The following is a 15,238-nucleotide window of genomic DNA, read 5'->3' as shown; positions in this document are numbered from 1 at the left end:
ATTAGCTGCAGGCCTCTTACCACTTTCTCCTCCGGCAATTTCCGAGTTGCTCACCTCTGTCAAAGAGCAAAAATGCCCATTCGAGCAGCCACAAAAATAAGTCTCCATAATTGCAGTGACCTCAGAGGAGCTCTCCGTCATTTTCACGCTCACGGCATCGTTGCGTAGCTTTGGGTGCTTGGGTCTCCACCTTCCGGTAAATAAATAAATAATGCAAGACCAACTCGGTTCCTTTTCATTTATTCATGAGGGAGAATTTAATGCCTTTGCCTCCCCAAGTTTTTTACGAGGTGCCGTGTCCTACTGCCCGTTTTGGCTTAACTTCCTCCTCCCTTTCTTTCTTCCTCTTGCTTTCGTCCTCTGTGAAGCTTTCCTAGGCATCTCTCTGGGTCTGGACTCGGCCCTGCGTGCGTCTGAACTGCCTCTGCCTAGGAAGGGAGCAACCATTTGTTCTGGAAATGATTTTGTAGCCGTAGTAAAAACCGTGGGTTTTTTTTTTTTCGGATGTGCTGCGGGATGATGGACTAAGATCTTGGAGGGGGAAGGGGCGAGGGGGGTGGAGAAGATTCTGCCTATGGTTTCAAATTATAAAAAGGGAATCAAAGCCCTGATGTTGGCATCAGACTTAAACAAATTGATGTTCCACTGGATGGTCCTTTGCAGCACGTTCGCTGCATTTATAACAAGCGTCAACAGAAGACAATGGCAAATTAATAAACCCCCAAATCTAAGAGAACTCATAATTGGCGAGATCGGCTTAAGCGAGCCGATGATTGCGTGTGTCTCCTTCTCCAGCTACGAATGGGAATGTGAAGGTCACCTCTATTCCTGGATGACAAAACGGAGAGTGTTCGTTTGGTGTGTTTGTTGTTGGTAAACAAATTAATCTTTGGAAAGGTCACCATTTGTTTTACATTTTTGCATCCAGTCCTTGTCATCTGGAATCCGAGATTGACTGTCACTCCGCGAGGGTGGAAGGGAGCCGCCGTCCGTATCGGCATTCTCTGACGGAACTCCATGCCTGATTGAGATGCTATGGGCTGCTGGCTTACAGCTGTCGCTGGACAAGGAGGCAGGCCCAGCCTGGAATTCCAATCAGCCTGGCCGTCCAATCCTGCTCGGCGCTGGCTGGCCTTTTGCCCACAAGTAAGATGCACAGCCGTTTGCGCCAGCTATTACCCGGCTCCCTTCCTTCTGTGCCGCTTTCGGTCACGCGTCTCTTCTTGCCCACCCACCTGGTGCGGTTAATTTGAGACAGGTCAGCTGGAAGGACAACCTACCGGAGGTCTTTCGATTAGAAAGGCTTCCCTAAGAGTCTAAATAGGCTATGAGTCCAAAATGGGGCTTTGGACCACTGGATGGTTTAACCAAAGGAGCTGCAAAGTTTTCTCGCTGAAAAGTCTCGGCTGCCTCAAGCCAACTTTTTCTACCTCTCTCTTCACTAATCAGAGGGGGGCCGGTAGCCGTTTTGCAGGCTGGCCAATTGAAAGGAAAGTCGTTGGATTCCTTTCGCCAGCCGTGCTTGCTTCATCACATGCGCAGAGTAGCTAGGCTGATGTTGGATTTAAATTGGGGTGAGGCTGGGGTAGTTTTGGGCGGGGGGGGGGGGAGATGCAGATGCAGGCTACCTGAGAGACAAATTACAAGTGTCTTTTCAATTGGCAATTGTAAAATGCTGGAAGCCTGTTGTGTTTGTGGAGGTGGCCTGAAACCATTTGATGGATATAAGTTCAGCCGTCTCTCCCCTCCCCCCCAGCTCAATTGTGCTTGTAAAATTTCTTTGTTCCGAAAGAGCTACTTTGAAATCTGTAATGGAGCGTCTTGGGAAATTAAAATGCTCAGATACTACTTTGTCCTAGTTTTGAGCCTTTGTGCGAGATTGGTGCCCATTAACGCTTTTGCAAAGAATCTGCCATGTTTGTCCTGCACGGAATCCAGAGGGGCGTTGCTGGCAGGGCTCACAGGAGGGAAAAAACTGTGCAAGGAACACTTCACTGGTGGGTGAAGACAGGTTGTGCCTCTGACGGTGTGTAAATGTAAGAGGCAAAGTGGATACCTGGGTTTTTCTCCCTGCTCCACCTCCTCCCAATTTAAAACAAATAATAGTTTAACTTACTTTTGATGTGTTGAGCGGTTGTACAAGAACATGGAATGGAACAGAACGGAATTCTTTATTGGCCAAGTGTGATCAGACACACAAAGAATTTGTCTCAGGTGTACAAGCTCACAGTGTACATATAAATAGCATGTAATAGGTCATAAATCATAGTTACAATCATTCATCATGGTTAACCTAAACCATAGTTGCAATCATTGAGTTACAAACAATAATTGACAGATCACCAGAAACCAGAAGAAGATAGTAGGAAAGATGAGAAGATAAGAAAAGGTGAGAATGAGACAGTGCTGAGAGAATTAAGTGTTCAGCAGAATGATAGTACAACTCTGTGTTTAGTTGTTTGGCATGCAATGCTCTAGATATGCAGTGCATATCCCTATTAATAACATCTATTATCTGAAAAGGCCCTACAGGCAGTCCTCATGTAGTGACCAGCGACTTAGTCATTCAATGAGGCAGTTGCTAAGTGGAACCCCCACCCTGTTTACGATCTGACTTCAGATTTCCCTTGGCTTTGCAGACCTGCAAAAGTCATAAATGCAAGGATCGGTTGCAAAGTTACTTTTGCATTGCTGGAAATGGCCACTAAACAAGGCCGTCGCTACACGAGAACTGCCTGTATTGCACGCCTGATTTTTGGCTGTCGCAGACCAATATGGCTCTCCCGCTAATAATTAGCCTGCTCGGTGGTGAGTTGGAAGAAACTGATAATTCAGGTGGTCCGCTAAGTATCATGAGAAGGTACCAGATGCTTAAGTCAGCAGGTGGAGAGAAGTTTCTTAAGTGGTTAAGCCTATATTAAATGCTCCTGTATATTCATAGTTCGCATTTCTTTTGTGTTGAATAGCTTCGGTGCCCACAATTAAAAATCTTTTCACATGAAGTGACAAAATTAAGTGTCTTTTTCCTCCCCATCTCTTTAAAAAAAAGCATAAAATAGTTGAAGGGTTTCATCACAGATGGGAAAGGTTTTGTTTTTGTTGGCTTGCTTTCTGGCAGGGGTGGTATATTTTCCATGTGTCCATAATGTTGCAGAATCATTTCCATGGGCCACTAGTAATACGAAGCCATCCTCCAACTAATTTATCAGTGTCGCTAAAGAGTAGTAACTGAAACAGCCTTGCAGCTGGAGCCAAATGTTCTGCTTCTGCCCCGTCCTCAGAATCCGTCTGATTCCAGAGAAAACTTGTTGGTGAGTTGCTCAGCTGTGAACTTCGAATGTGGACGATGAAACGGTCTCTGGTGGGCGCCCATCCGTCATCCATTTGCGGTTCTGCAATCTGCTGGCTGCCTCCTTCACTTCCTAAACTTGTTTCGCTTCAGTCCAGTTTTGTTCCTAACAAAAGGAAAACAATGGAAATGGAAGGGGGGAAAAAACCCCTTTTAATAAAAAATTTTTGCTTTAAATTGAACCATAGAAAAATAACCATATTGAGAGGGACATTTTTATCCAGCACAGAAATGCGCTTCAAAAAGGACTAATAGAATTCTTTTGTCTCGTGCCTCAAGTTAATTATACAGAGAATTGCTTGAGATAAAGAGAAAATACTTCTGCAGCACATTTCAGGCATATTATGGCAGCGTAAATGTTTGCCGGCAGCCCAAATTAAGTTCTCTGTTCTAACCTTTGAAAATTGTGTTCTGATGTGATGTTTCTCTCCACCCAAAAATGTTTTCACGATATTAGACATGTCCAATTCATTCAGCGCTACGGCAGTGTTTATCCTGTGAGCAAGCACGTCTGATTTTGTCCAGCTCTTCCTTTTGGGTTAGAGGCCTCTCCGGTGTGGTCAGCCAGCTCCACAAAGAAGGTTTCTTGCAGGCATTCCCTTCTGGAAGAAACGCAGAACCATTACCACGATGACCCAACATCGTGTTAAGGATGGACTTGAAAAATATGCCTTTGGCGCGTCAGTTATTGTTGGAACCAAAAACTAGTAGCATAGTCTTGTATTTATTTCAGCTTCCTCTTGGGGGATATTGGGCTCTCGGGTTATGTATTAGGCAGGTGTTGCAATAATAAGCTTAGCAAAAGGTGCCTAAGAAAAAGGGCCCTTTTGGGGTAAGTCCAAAATAAACATTAAAAAAAAGATAATTATTATACCACATTCTCAGTGAAGAGGCCAAATTGTTAACAGATAGTAAAGGAAAGGCAGAACTATTCAGCTTCTAATTTAACGAAGTAACAGAGTAGGAAGGGATCTTGAAGGTCTTCTAGTCCAGCCCCGTTCAAGCAGGAGAACCTCTACTATTTCAGATAAGTGACCATCTAGACTCTTCTTAAAAACCTCCAGTGATGGAGCACCAGTGATGATTTACAGTGGCAAGCTGTTCCACCGGTTAATTATCCTCACTGTTCGGAACTTCCTCCTTAATCCCAGGTTGCTTCTCTCTTTGATTAGTTTCCATCCGTTGCTTCTTGTCTTGCCTTCTGGTGCTTTGGAGAATAGGTTAACCCCCTCTTCTTTGTAGTAGCCCCTCAAATATTGGAGCACTGCTATCATGTCGCCTGCTAGAACCCAGACTAACACACTTACTTAATTTTTATTGTTCTGAAACAGTGCTGTAAATCGAGCACCAAAGAAGAGATTTTGTAACTCGTGAAATAGAAGTACAAAAAGTTACACTCTCATGACTTTTGGTGATTAATGAAGTATTCTTCATGAAGTACTAAATAAGCACTAAATTTTTGTAACGGTGTTTAGTAGAGTGATATACATAACTGACGTTCACCAGATCATCCTAAGAGATCTAAAAAAAAAAAGTTTGGATTAGAAGGGAAAAAATGTGACTTCAATTATTCAGATTTTTCTATCAATAAGAAATAGGATTTCTCATACACACAGAGAGAGAGACACACACACAGACACACACATATACTAGCACTATACTCGTGCTTCGCTACGAAACTATGTGGTCGGGCTTAGTTTTGGGGGAGGAAAATGGGGTGGGTGGGTGGAATTCTGCCTCTGCCTACCAGCATCCATCGCTATTCATCTGGTTAGCGTCCTGTCAGTGTGTGAGAGAGTTGAGGGCTGTTTGGAGACTGAAACAGTATTTGCTGTGTGAGCAAGAAGCAGACAGCAAGGAGCCTGGGCATGGCTTAGCTCAACTGTTCTGTACTAAAACTGCCTGGTGCTGTGAAGCTAAAACTGAAGCTCCTCTGCTTGTGTTTAGCATTTGGAAGAGATTGGGGGGGAAGAGGAGGAGGGGGAGTCAAACTCCTTAGCATCAGAGCATGTTAATAATAATATAGGAAATACTCTAAATGCTCTGGTGGTCCTTTCGAAAAATCCTTGCTTAGGGAGCACCTAGAAGCCAAGAGGAACATACATGCCAAACACACACACACACACACACACACACACACACACACTAACTAAACTAACTAACGGGCAAAGATGACTTTTTAAAAAATGTGACTAATGCACAATGGGTTTCCTAAAACGTTCATTATCTTCTAAATTACAAGAATTGCTGACGGAGCCCAATAGTATATTCCATACTCCTAAAAACCATGACACCTGAACCTGTACCAGTCTTCTTTGGGTGGCTAGGATCAAATCATGTTTTGTCGCCTCAAAAAACTTCCTAGACGCAAGTGGTCCGTTCAATCAACAGGTGAGCCGCTGAAAGAGGAAAGGTGTTTTCTCTTTATTTAGGCACCAACGCAGAAGATTGTGAAAGGGGTGACCGTCTACAACCTCCCCATTGCTCCATCCTCCTCCTATTTGAGCCACGTTCACTCTGTCCTGCCTATTACCGAGAAGGACGGAGAGAAAGGTCAGTCCCGGCCACGTCGGTTCTGCTGGGCCCATTTGCTGCCTTTGCCTTGGCAAAGAACGACACGTTGTACCCTTGGTCGGCCGCTAGTTGTACACAGAACGTAGAATAATAGGGTGGGAAGGGGCCTTAGAGGTCTTCTAGTCCAGGCGTCTCCAACCTTGGCAACTTTAAAGCCGGGTGGACTTCAACGCCCAGAATTCCCCAGCTAGCGTTGCTGGCCTCCCAAAAGTTTGGGAAGGCTGGAAATGGACCCCTTTCCGGCTTCCAGGGAGTCTCCAGAGCCCAGAGAGACTGTTTTCGCCCTCCCAGGGGTTCGAGTAAAGCCTCTGGAGGCTGGGGGGGGGGGGCAAAAACGCCCCTCCCCATCATGGTGCAGGCGGCCAACCAGGCCATAGCCGCCCACCAACCAGGCAGAGAACCCATTGCTAAAAATTTTTTGAAGCCCACCCACCCCTGCAGGGGTGGGATTCAATTTATTTTACTACCAGTTCTGTGGGCGTGGCAGGGGGAAGGATACTGCAAAATCCCCCTTCCTTCCCCACCCCACTAACCTGCTTTCCAGCTCCGTTCTCCTGGGCAGGGCAACCCAAGGAGACCCAGCCGATCAGCTGGGACTCGATGGGAGGAGAGAATAGATGCGGGAGGGACCAGTCAGATGGTGGGATTGGCCGGTTCTCCAAACTACTCAAAATTTCCGCTATCAGTTCTCCAGAACTGGTCAGAACCGGCTGAATCCCACCTCTGCACCCCTGGTTTGGAAGTCCAAAAAAAATAAAAATAATTACACCTCCCAGGTAAGTCGTCTTTGAAATAATCTGTGACGCTTATTCTCTTCCTAGGCATCCTAAATCTAATTGAAAGAGGGCTGATCCCACGGGCTGCTAGGATTACTCTAAAGAAGCCGCCCATTCTGCCAAAACCTGTCCTTCTCCATGAATTTCAGGCCAAGCACAAGAAGGTGGACGCAGGTAGGTTCAGCCGAGCGGGAGTCTCCCGCGGTTGAAAGGCGGGCATCCACTCTCGTTGGATCAGGCGCTAAGGCTCCTTTGTTATCCTCGGGGACTTCATACTTGAAAGCACAAAAAGGGATTGCCGGAAGAAATATCCCTCTGGGTTCGGTTCCAAGTGGGGAAGGAAAGACGTTAGAAACATGGAGGCGGTTAGGAAAGATGGCTTAATGGTGGGCAGGACCCCGTGGCTTAGAGCTCCGAAGCGAAACGGACGATCACACGCTTCCGGATGTTGGGTGAAGGGAAAGAAGAGCAGAGATGCTGAGAGACCCCTTGGTTTTATACCCTCTGTTGGGTCTCACCTGAGTGTTTCCTGTTCCTGTGCAAGAAATGCATCCCATTGGCTGCCAGGCTCCCCGGGGCGGGGTCTTCGCTAACTTTGTAGGCTTTGTCTGGACCCACATGGCTTCACCCGAGGGCTGGCTGACGCAATCTTGCCAGGCCAGGGGGGGTGAGGTGGGTAGAGGCCTTTGTTATGTAGAATACTCTGGCCTAGATCTTAATGGCCCTCCCATTAACAAAGGTGGGGGTGAGCTTCTGCCTCTCCGAGTTTCTACTTGCCTTTCAGGGGAAATATTCTGCGTTTTTAATATTTCCAAGGATATTTCATTTTTCTGGGAGGGGTGTGTGTGCCAACTTCCTACAGGATCAAGAAGAAGAAATAGGAATCTTCTGTTTCTTCCGGCTTGAAATCCCAGGTGTTTCCTCAGCAGTGCCTCTGTTAAGAGAATAACCGAGTTTTGGGAGGGATCTTGAAGGCCTTCTAGTCCAACCCCCCCTGCTGAAGCAGGACTCCTATCCCACTCCAGACAAGTAGCTCTCCAGTTTCTTCTTAAGAGCCTCCAGCGATGGAAGCACCCACCCAATTTCTGAAGGCAAAGCTGTTCCACTGGTTAATTATTCTGTTAGGAGGCTCCTCCATAATTCCAGACTGCTTCTCACTTGGATTAGTTTCCATCTGTGGCTTCTTTCTTTGCCTTCTGATGCTTTGGAAAAACGATTGGACCCCCCTTGTCTTCGCAGGAGCCCCTCCAATATTGGAACCCTGCTATCGTGTTTTCTTAGGGGGTCCATCGCTAACCTGCTGGTTGGCCATGATTGTGGGTTTGTCTGTTGCTTAATGTAGGGCAAGAAAACCGACCGGGTCTCAGTTCAGCGTGGCTTCTGGGGTGGGGCAAAGGATGTGTCTGAGGAATTTGAGCCCCCTGGGCCTTTTCAAAGCCCCCTTACCTGTGCCATAGACCGGGCTCGGCGGAGCCAGAAGGCAGAAGCGGCTCCCGTCCCCGCTCAGAAGGCCACCCAGGTCTCTGAGGGCGCCGCGGAAGGCGGAAAGGAGAAGAAAGGAGCCAAGGGCAGCATTGCCCCCCCTCCGTCCTGCATCTCCGTCATGTCCTCCAAGAAGCTCAAACAGCAGCAGCTCCTTCAAGCGATGAGACTGAGGGAGTCGGCCGCCTCTTCGGCTTGCTTGGCCAAGGTACGTGAGGAAGGCCTGGAGAGTCTCGGGCACGCGTTGGTTTTTTTTTCAAGAGGCAGCTGGACTTTCTGGTTGTTGTTTTTTTCTTTCTTTGAAGACGTTTTGCTTCTCCTCCAAGAAGCTTCTTCAGCTCTGACTGCATGGTGGGGAAGGGAAGCATTGATACTCCTTGCAGGCAGCTGGTCATTTGCATCCTTTTAGAATGGAATTGGAATTGGAATTGGAATTAGAATTAGAATTAGAATTAGAATTAGAATTAGAATAGAATAGAATAGAATAGAATAGAATAGAATAGAATAGAATAGAATAATAATAGAATAGTAGAATAGAATAGAATAGAATAGAATAGAATAGAATAGAATAGAATAGAATAGAATAGAATAGAATAGAATAGAATAGAATAGAATAGAATAATAATAGAATAGTAGAATAGAATAGAATAGAATAGAATAATAATAGAATAGAATAATAATAGAATAGTAGAATAGAATAGAATAGAATAGAATAATAATAGAATAGAATAGAATAGAATAGAACAGAATAGAACACTTTATTGGCCAAGTGTATTTGGACACACAAGGAATTTGCCTTGGTGTAAATACTCTCAGTATACATAAAGAAAAAAATACATTCATTAAGAATCGAGAATCATAAGGTACGACACTTAATGACAATCATAGGGTACAATCAACAATCAAATCCTACTAGGAAACAGTCACTATAAATCATAAGGATACAAGCGACAAAGTTACAGTCCTACAATCACAAGTGGGAGGGGATGGGTGATAAGGAGGGATGAGAAGATTAACAGTAACAGTAGTGCACACTTTGTAAATAGTTGGACCATGTTGAGGGAATTATTTGTTTAGCAGAGTGAAGGCATGGGGGGTGGGGGGAAACTGTCCTAGTTCTGGTGTGCAGGGCTCTATAGGTCATTTTGAGGGAAGGAGTTGAAACCGTTTGTGTCCGGGATGTGAGGGGTCTGTAGATATTTTTACAGCCCTTTTTTGACTCAGTGCAGTATACGGGTCCTCCATGGAAGGCAGGTTGGTAGCCATTGTTTTTTCTGCAGTCCTAATTACTCTCTGAAATCTGTGTCTGTCCTGTTGGGTTGCAGAACCAAACCAGACAGTTGTAGAGGTGCAGATGACAGACTCCATCATTCCTCTGTATAGCAACCCTGTATAGCAAGTTGTTAAGGCCGCCTGGAGGTTATCCGTGTCCTCAGGGTCACCTGAGTAGTGCAAATGGGTGTGGAGCTTTCTTGGAACTCAACAGAGGTGTGGGGAGGCATCGCCTATCTCCAATCTACAACATAGTCCTTTCAACGGTTCCAAGAACCCTCACCCTCACCCTCACCCTCTCCCACCAAGCCATGCCCACAGAACCGGTAGTAAAAAAAAAAATTTGCATCCCGCCACTGATTTCTATTCAATTTGATTCTTCCTCTCTCTAGCCCCCAGAAGAGGCACCGCCGGAGACCTTCAAGAAAGTGGCCTTTGAGTTTGAAATCCCGGTCTGCAAAGGTGTCCTTGACTACGCGGCGCCCGACCTGGTGCAGTTCAAGCAGTACTGCTGCCTCTTCTGGGGGAGCCTCTTCTCCTTCCTGCAGCAGGTGGAGGCTCTGATGAAGGACTACGCCGTCCCGCTGGCCATCGTCATGGGGAAGAGAGCGATGGACCTCGTCCCGCATTTTGAGCTAAGCCAGAGGGCCACCCGGGAGGAAATCCTCTCGGTCTTAAAGAACGTCTCCACCGTCCGGAAGCTTTTAAAGCAGCCCGGCCGGAGGTACAAAGGCCAAAACGGGACCCAAAAGGCAGCCACCAAGATCCAGGCGACGTGGAGGTGTTACAAACTGAGAAAGTCCTACATCGGGTTCCGGCATCAGCAGTGGGCCTCGGGCATCATTGCCATTTCTTGGCTGATCCACGTTCACCTGCAACGGGTCCGAAAGACGCTGAAGGAATCTCGGCAGAAGCACCTGGAGAACTTCCGCCTCAGGAGCAAGGTAGCTGCTTGGCCCCTTTGTCTCAGCATCCTTGCCCAATGATTGCAATCAAATGTTCCTTTCTCTCCCCCCCCCCTTCCCTCCCCCCCCCCCATTTAACTCTACCCTTGTCCAAGCATATTTTACACATCATTAAATGTGCAGTCTTTGGTACCTACAGTCTGCCTCCATTCCCCCACATCCCTCCCTCACAGACAACTGCTGCTTTTCCTTTGCGGCGTGAAACGGGGAGAACAAAATCCCTTCTTGTCCAAAAATGTATGCGGTAGGTTTGGAATAGGCGGCTTTTGATTGCATTTAGCGCTGCACTTCTTTAGGGATCGCTTCGGTTCTGCTCTCTTTTTAGTTTTCCTGACTTCAGGTTTAAAAGGCGCAACCCAGAAAGAGGGGAGGGGGATGAGACAGTGGGTGGGGGAGGGCATTAATAGCCAGACTGTTGTTCGGTGACAGCTGTCAACGGTCCAGCTTCTGCCAGTGCCAAGCCCTGGACATCCTTACGTCCTTCCCTGCCTCCGTCCTCTCCTTCCAATTTTACTAGATACCCGGACAGGACTATCATACTTTCAGTTTTATCCGTAGATTATTTTTTTTTACCTTTCGATGCCATTTATAGCCTGCCTTTTCCCGGTCAGGTAACTTACACAAGGGGTCTAGCAGAAGTTTAAAACAGAAACTCCCAAGATGCTATAAGTTATAGATCCACGCGTCCTTAAAAGTGGCTGTGTTTGAGAAACTCTGCCTGAGGGTTTTTTTTAAAAGCAGCCAGGGCAGGGGCTGAATTTTGCATCGGTGGAAATTCTAGGGTTCAAGGGCCGGCTCCATGCAGAGCACACCGCGGTAGTCAAGATGGCGGAAAGTCAGGGCGTGGATTCCATGTCCCCAAGAGACACTTTGGTGTGGCCTGACCTCCTCCGGCAGCAAATGGGGTGCCTTCTCCCCACCTTTCTCTCCCCTACTCTCCCTTTCCAACACAATACCGTGCGCTTGATTTGTGGCCCACAAAAACAATCTCCCTCGCCTCTGTGGCAGTCCCTACTTTGTCAGAAAGTACTTAAGTTTGCAGACAAGCTTTTAATTAGTGCTCACCATTTCATTTATGTTTGCTTTCTCTCTCTCTCTCTCTCTTTTTTTCATTCATATTCTGTTAATTAAGTGATCAGCCTCTAATCTTCCCCTGCCAGTAGCTTCATGTAGCCATCTAATTAAATTAATTGGGGAAGATGTTTTAAGTATGTGATTAAATCAATTAATATAATTTATGCCTGGCTTAACTGTACAGTGGGAAAAAAAAAAACGGAGGAGGGGGAACAGCTGAAGTTCGGCTGGGTTGCATCCGCGGCAGGTCCCTCCTGTCACTGATCAATGCCTTTCCTTGATTTTTAGCATCTGGCCGCCAACTGGAATCGCATCAGGAGCTCTAGGAGGACGATTATCCATATCCCATCGTTAGGTAGAGGAACGCTTTTGTCTCTGGGTCTTTCCGCAACCCCTATTACACACCGCATTATGACTCCTTGATTGAGTTCAAGGAAGGCCTTGTTTTATTCAAATTGGTCTCGGCAGGAAAATGTTGTCGACATGATGAGAGTAATAACACAGGGCCTTCACTTGAAACGGCAGCGTTTAATTTGGGGATTAAGCGAATAAACTCATTATGTAGAGGCCGCTATTCAGCGGAGAGGTGATTTGTGGTAATTCGCTTCCTTCTGTATGAAATGAACTAAAAAGTTGTCTTCTCTCAGCCACCCCCCTTCCCGCCCTCCCTTTTTCTTCGCTCGCTGCCCTCCCCTTAAAAAAAACCCGCCCACCCCCCCCAGCCTCACAGACAGGGTTTCTGCGTGCCTCCTTCCACAAGGAGGGGATGTGGGTTTGCTGGCTTGGGTGCCGTTGCGCCGATAAGCCAGGATGCTTCTTTGCACCTTGCTTTTAATCAAATGTGCAGTCAAAATGATAAGCCGCCTTCTCTGAAATTATTTAGTTCTAATTACGAGCAGATGGGAGGGTTTATTTGCACCTTGGGCGCCTAGCGAAAGGAAATGCTGTGGTGAACAAGAATAATTAAGAAGTTGAATAGTGGGGTAGTTTTTGTATGTGTGTGTGTGTGTTTAAATAATCCGCAGCTCCATGTTAATTAGCACTCGGGTAATTATTTAATTACATTTATGAATTGGGGGGCTTAAGAGCCGTTTCCCTGTGCATCAGTGGGGTTTTTGCAAGCCAAGATGTTCCTCAAAAGGATCTCTCTAGGACATGGCTGTTAATGGGAGGAGCGGCCCGCGTTTTAAAATAAAGCAGCTAGCTCTCTTTTAATTGGGGCCAGACAGAAAACGTCTCCACAGAAGATATCCAAGCGGCCTTCCTTTTGATTGCAGCCTTTCATGGCCGTCGCTGCTGCGGCTGTAGAGTTTGCGGAGAGCAGTCCACTGAACGGCTGACGGAAGGGCCGGCTCTGAGCGTCCTCGGCCATCACTTCCACAGCTCTGCTCTTCTCCAGACCCCCTTTAAAGTCTCAAGTGAAGCTGGCAGGGTGTTTAATCTATATTTAGTCTAGTCAGAGACCAGAGCAAGTGAAAAACACTCAAGGAACGTCCAGTTAAAAAAATTCTAGAATTAAATAATAAATAACAGATCAAACCTGGATCAAAATCACCAATCAGTCAGTTGCACACAAGCAAAACGCAGCATGGCCTCACTATAATATCAGTCCTTAAATTGTGAGGCCCAAAATGCAGGAGAGTGATAATGCAAACGGGTTTGCTGCATTAATTGTGTAAAACAGCGATGATGGATTAATCACCTGTTTCTGATGAATTCCCACCGCTGCTGCGCAGAATCTTGGCACCTGCGGTGAAGCTTGCAGTATTGCACATCACAAAATTTCTCTTTTCTTTCTTTCTTTCTTTCTTTCTTTCTTTCTTTCTTTTTTAAAAAAATAAACAAAGTTTCTACTGCTTTTGATTGACATGCAAGCACCACTTTAGAAAATCCTCGGTTTCTTAAAAACAGATCCTTCCAGGAATCCTGTCTTGGGTACAGTAAAAAGTCAGGGGGGCTTTTCAGGACGTGGAAAAAAATCAATATCATTTTTGCCCCATAGCAGTTTGTGGGACTCGATCTAATGGATGATTTTGCACATTTTTTTCTTTTGCCATGTGATCCACTAACATCCTATTTTAATGCTACTTAAATAACTGCTGAATAAGAGAATCTAGCTATTATTACAAACCTGGGAGAAGATGAAGAACAGCCTCCTGATCAGGAAACCCAGCTAAATCTAGAGAGTTTCTCAACTTCCAACAACTTTAAATAGGCGGACTTCAACTTCCAGAATTCCCCAACCATACAGGCTGGAGAATTCTGGGAGTTGAAGTCCACCGCCCTTAAAGTAGAAGAGGTTGGGAGATTCTGCTCTGGATCTTGCCCTTCTATAGAAGCTATACAGTGATAGAGGTGGGAACTCCGTAAACGTTGAGTTAAATCCCCATCTATGAAACCTGACACTAGTCTGCCACCGTTTTATTCGTTGCGGGCGCCTTTGAGATCCAAATGCTTTAGCATCTTGGAATATCCCAACCGTTTGAACCAGGTGGTTCAAAAGTCTCCTGTCGGGGTGTTAGAAGACCCCTGAAGTCCCTACCAGCCCTGCCATCTCATGTTCCATGCCTGTTTCCTGTCTTCATTCTCCGTGCAGTTGGACACACTGAGATACTTAGGCTTTTGACTTTTGAGGTTGGTCCTTGATCTCCATTAAGCACTAGAGAGAATCAGGTAGATCTATAGTATGGGAAGGTCCACCCCAGTGAGGAATCCCCCGCTGAGATGGCACCCCAGGCCCAGGAATGAGTTTCCTTGCAAAGCTCTTAAGAATTTTCATCCAGGCTTGCTTTTCAAAGTAGTTATACAGGTGAGGCTCAAAATAGACTTACATACTCATGGAGTATGGCTGTATTCTTATCTTTTCTTCTTATCTTTTTCCACTATCTTCTCTTGGTATCTTATGATTATAATATTTTGTTGTTTTTATACGCTGAGAGTTTATGCAACTAGAGATAAATTCCTTGTATGTCCGTTCACACTTGGCCAATAAAGAATATTCTATTCCATTCCATTCCATTCTTTCATAATTCTACTGTTCTGTTCTGTTCTGTTCTGTCCTGTCCTGTCCTATCCTATCCTATCCTATCCTATCCTATCCTATTCTATTCTGTTCTATTCTTTTGTAATTTTGTTCTATTTTTATTCTATTTCTATTGTAATTTCATTGTATTCTATTCTCTACACACAGACAGAGAGAGAGAGAGAGAGAGGGAAGGAGAGATTGTGGTAGATTTTTTATTTTTCATTCAGGATCAAAAAAAACTAACCATCATGCTATGGAATGGAGGGATTTTTCTCTTGGAGAGACTGTTAGGGTTTTTCCCCATTGTGCCAGTTCTGATCTTTTTTTGGCTTCTACCTGTCTCTGGAAGTGCCTGTTATACTGGACTTTGCCTTGTTCTGCGGGCAGTTTGCGTTTTGCACCTTTCTGTCCCAGTAATCTGCAAGACCATTTATGACGACTTAAAACCATTTATGCGAGTAAATTGTATTATCAGAAGGGGAATTTTTCCCTCTCAATGAAATCTTTTGGAGCAGAGTATCAGAAACTACTCGGACCTTACATATTTTAAGATATCCCGGTCTGCTGAAATGGATTGAATTTAGATTACCTTTTTGATACCATTGTCTCTGAGAGCTAAACGGAACTTCGGTCTCCAGAAGCATACATCCAACGATAAAAACAGATGTAGCTCATGGCAGTCACGTTCAAAATCTTCCAGTAAGCCTTTTGAAGCATTTGT

General features: G+C 45.6%; 1 protein-coding gene and 1 long non-coding RNA gene across 6 annotated transcripts in view; one reads left to right on the top strand and one right to left on the bottom strand.

Moving 5' to 3' along the window:
• The window catches only part of LOC148124709 (uncharacterized), a 529,533-nt gene that overhangs the window by 324,856 nt on the left and 189,439 nt on the right, over window positions 1–15,238 (bottom strand). The window lies entirely within an intron of this gene.
• The window catches only part of IQCH (IQ motif containing H), a 90,138-nt gene that overhangs the window by 16,203 nt on the left and 58,697 nt on the right, over window positions 1–15,238 (top strand). For all 5 annotated transcript variants that reach the window (XM_087941843.1, XM_087941845.1, XM_087941844.1 and 2 more), the window contains exons 6-10: window positions 5,782–5,902; window positions 6,745–6,873; window positions 8,157–8,389; window positions 9,846–10,397; window positions 11,781–11,847. In XM_087941843.1, coding sequence (XP_087797969.1) covers window positions 5,782–5,902; window positions 6,745–6,873; window positions 8,157–8,389; window positions 9,846–10,397; window positions 11,781–11,847 — 1,102 coding nt within the window. The remainder of the gene's footprint in view (window positions 1–5,781; window positions 5,903–6,744; window positions 6,874–8,156; window positions 8,390–9,845; window positions 10,398–11,780; window positions 11,848–15,238) is intronic.

Source organism: Pseudonaja textilis, chromosome 13, assembly GCF_049901715.1.
Source record: "Pseudonaja textilis isolate UNSWEBS1 chromosome 13, rPseTex1.2, whole genome shotgun sequence".
Lineage (NCBI taxonomy): Eukaryota > Metazoa > Chordata > Lepidosauria > Squamata > Elapidae > Pseudonaja > Pseudonaja textilis.
The sequence above is the reverse complement of the archived record's forward strand: the minus strand, read 5'-3'. Positions and strand labels throughout refer to the sequence as shown.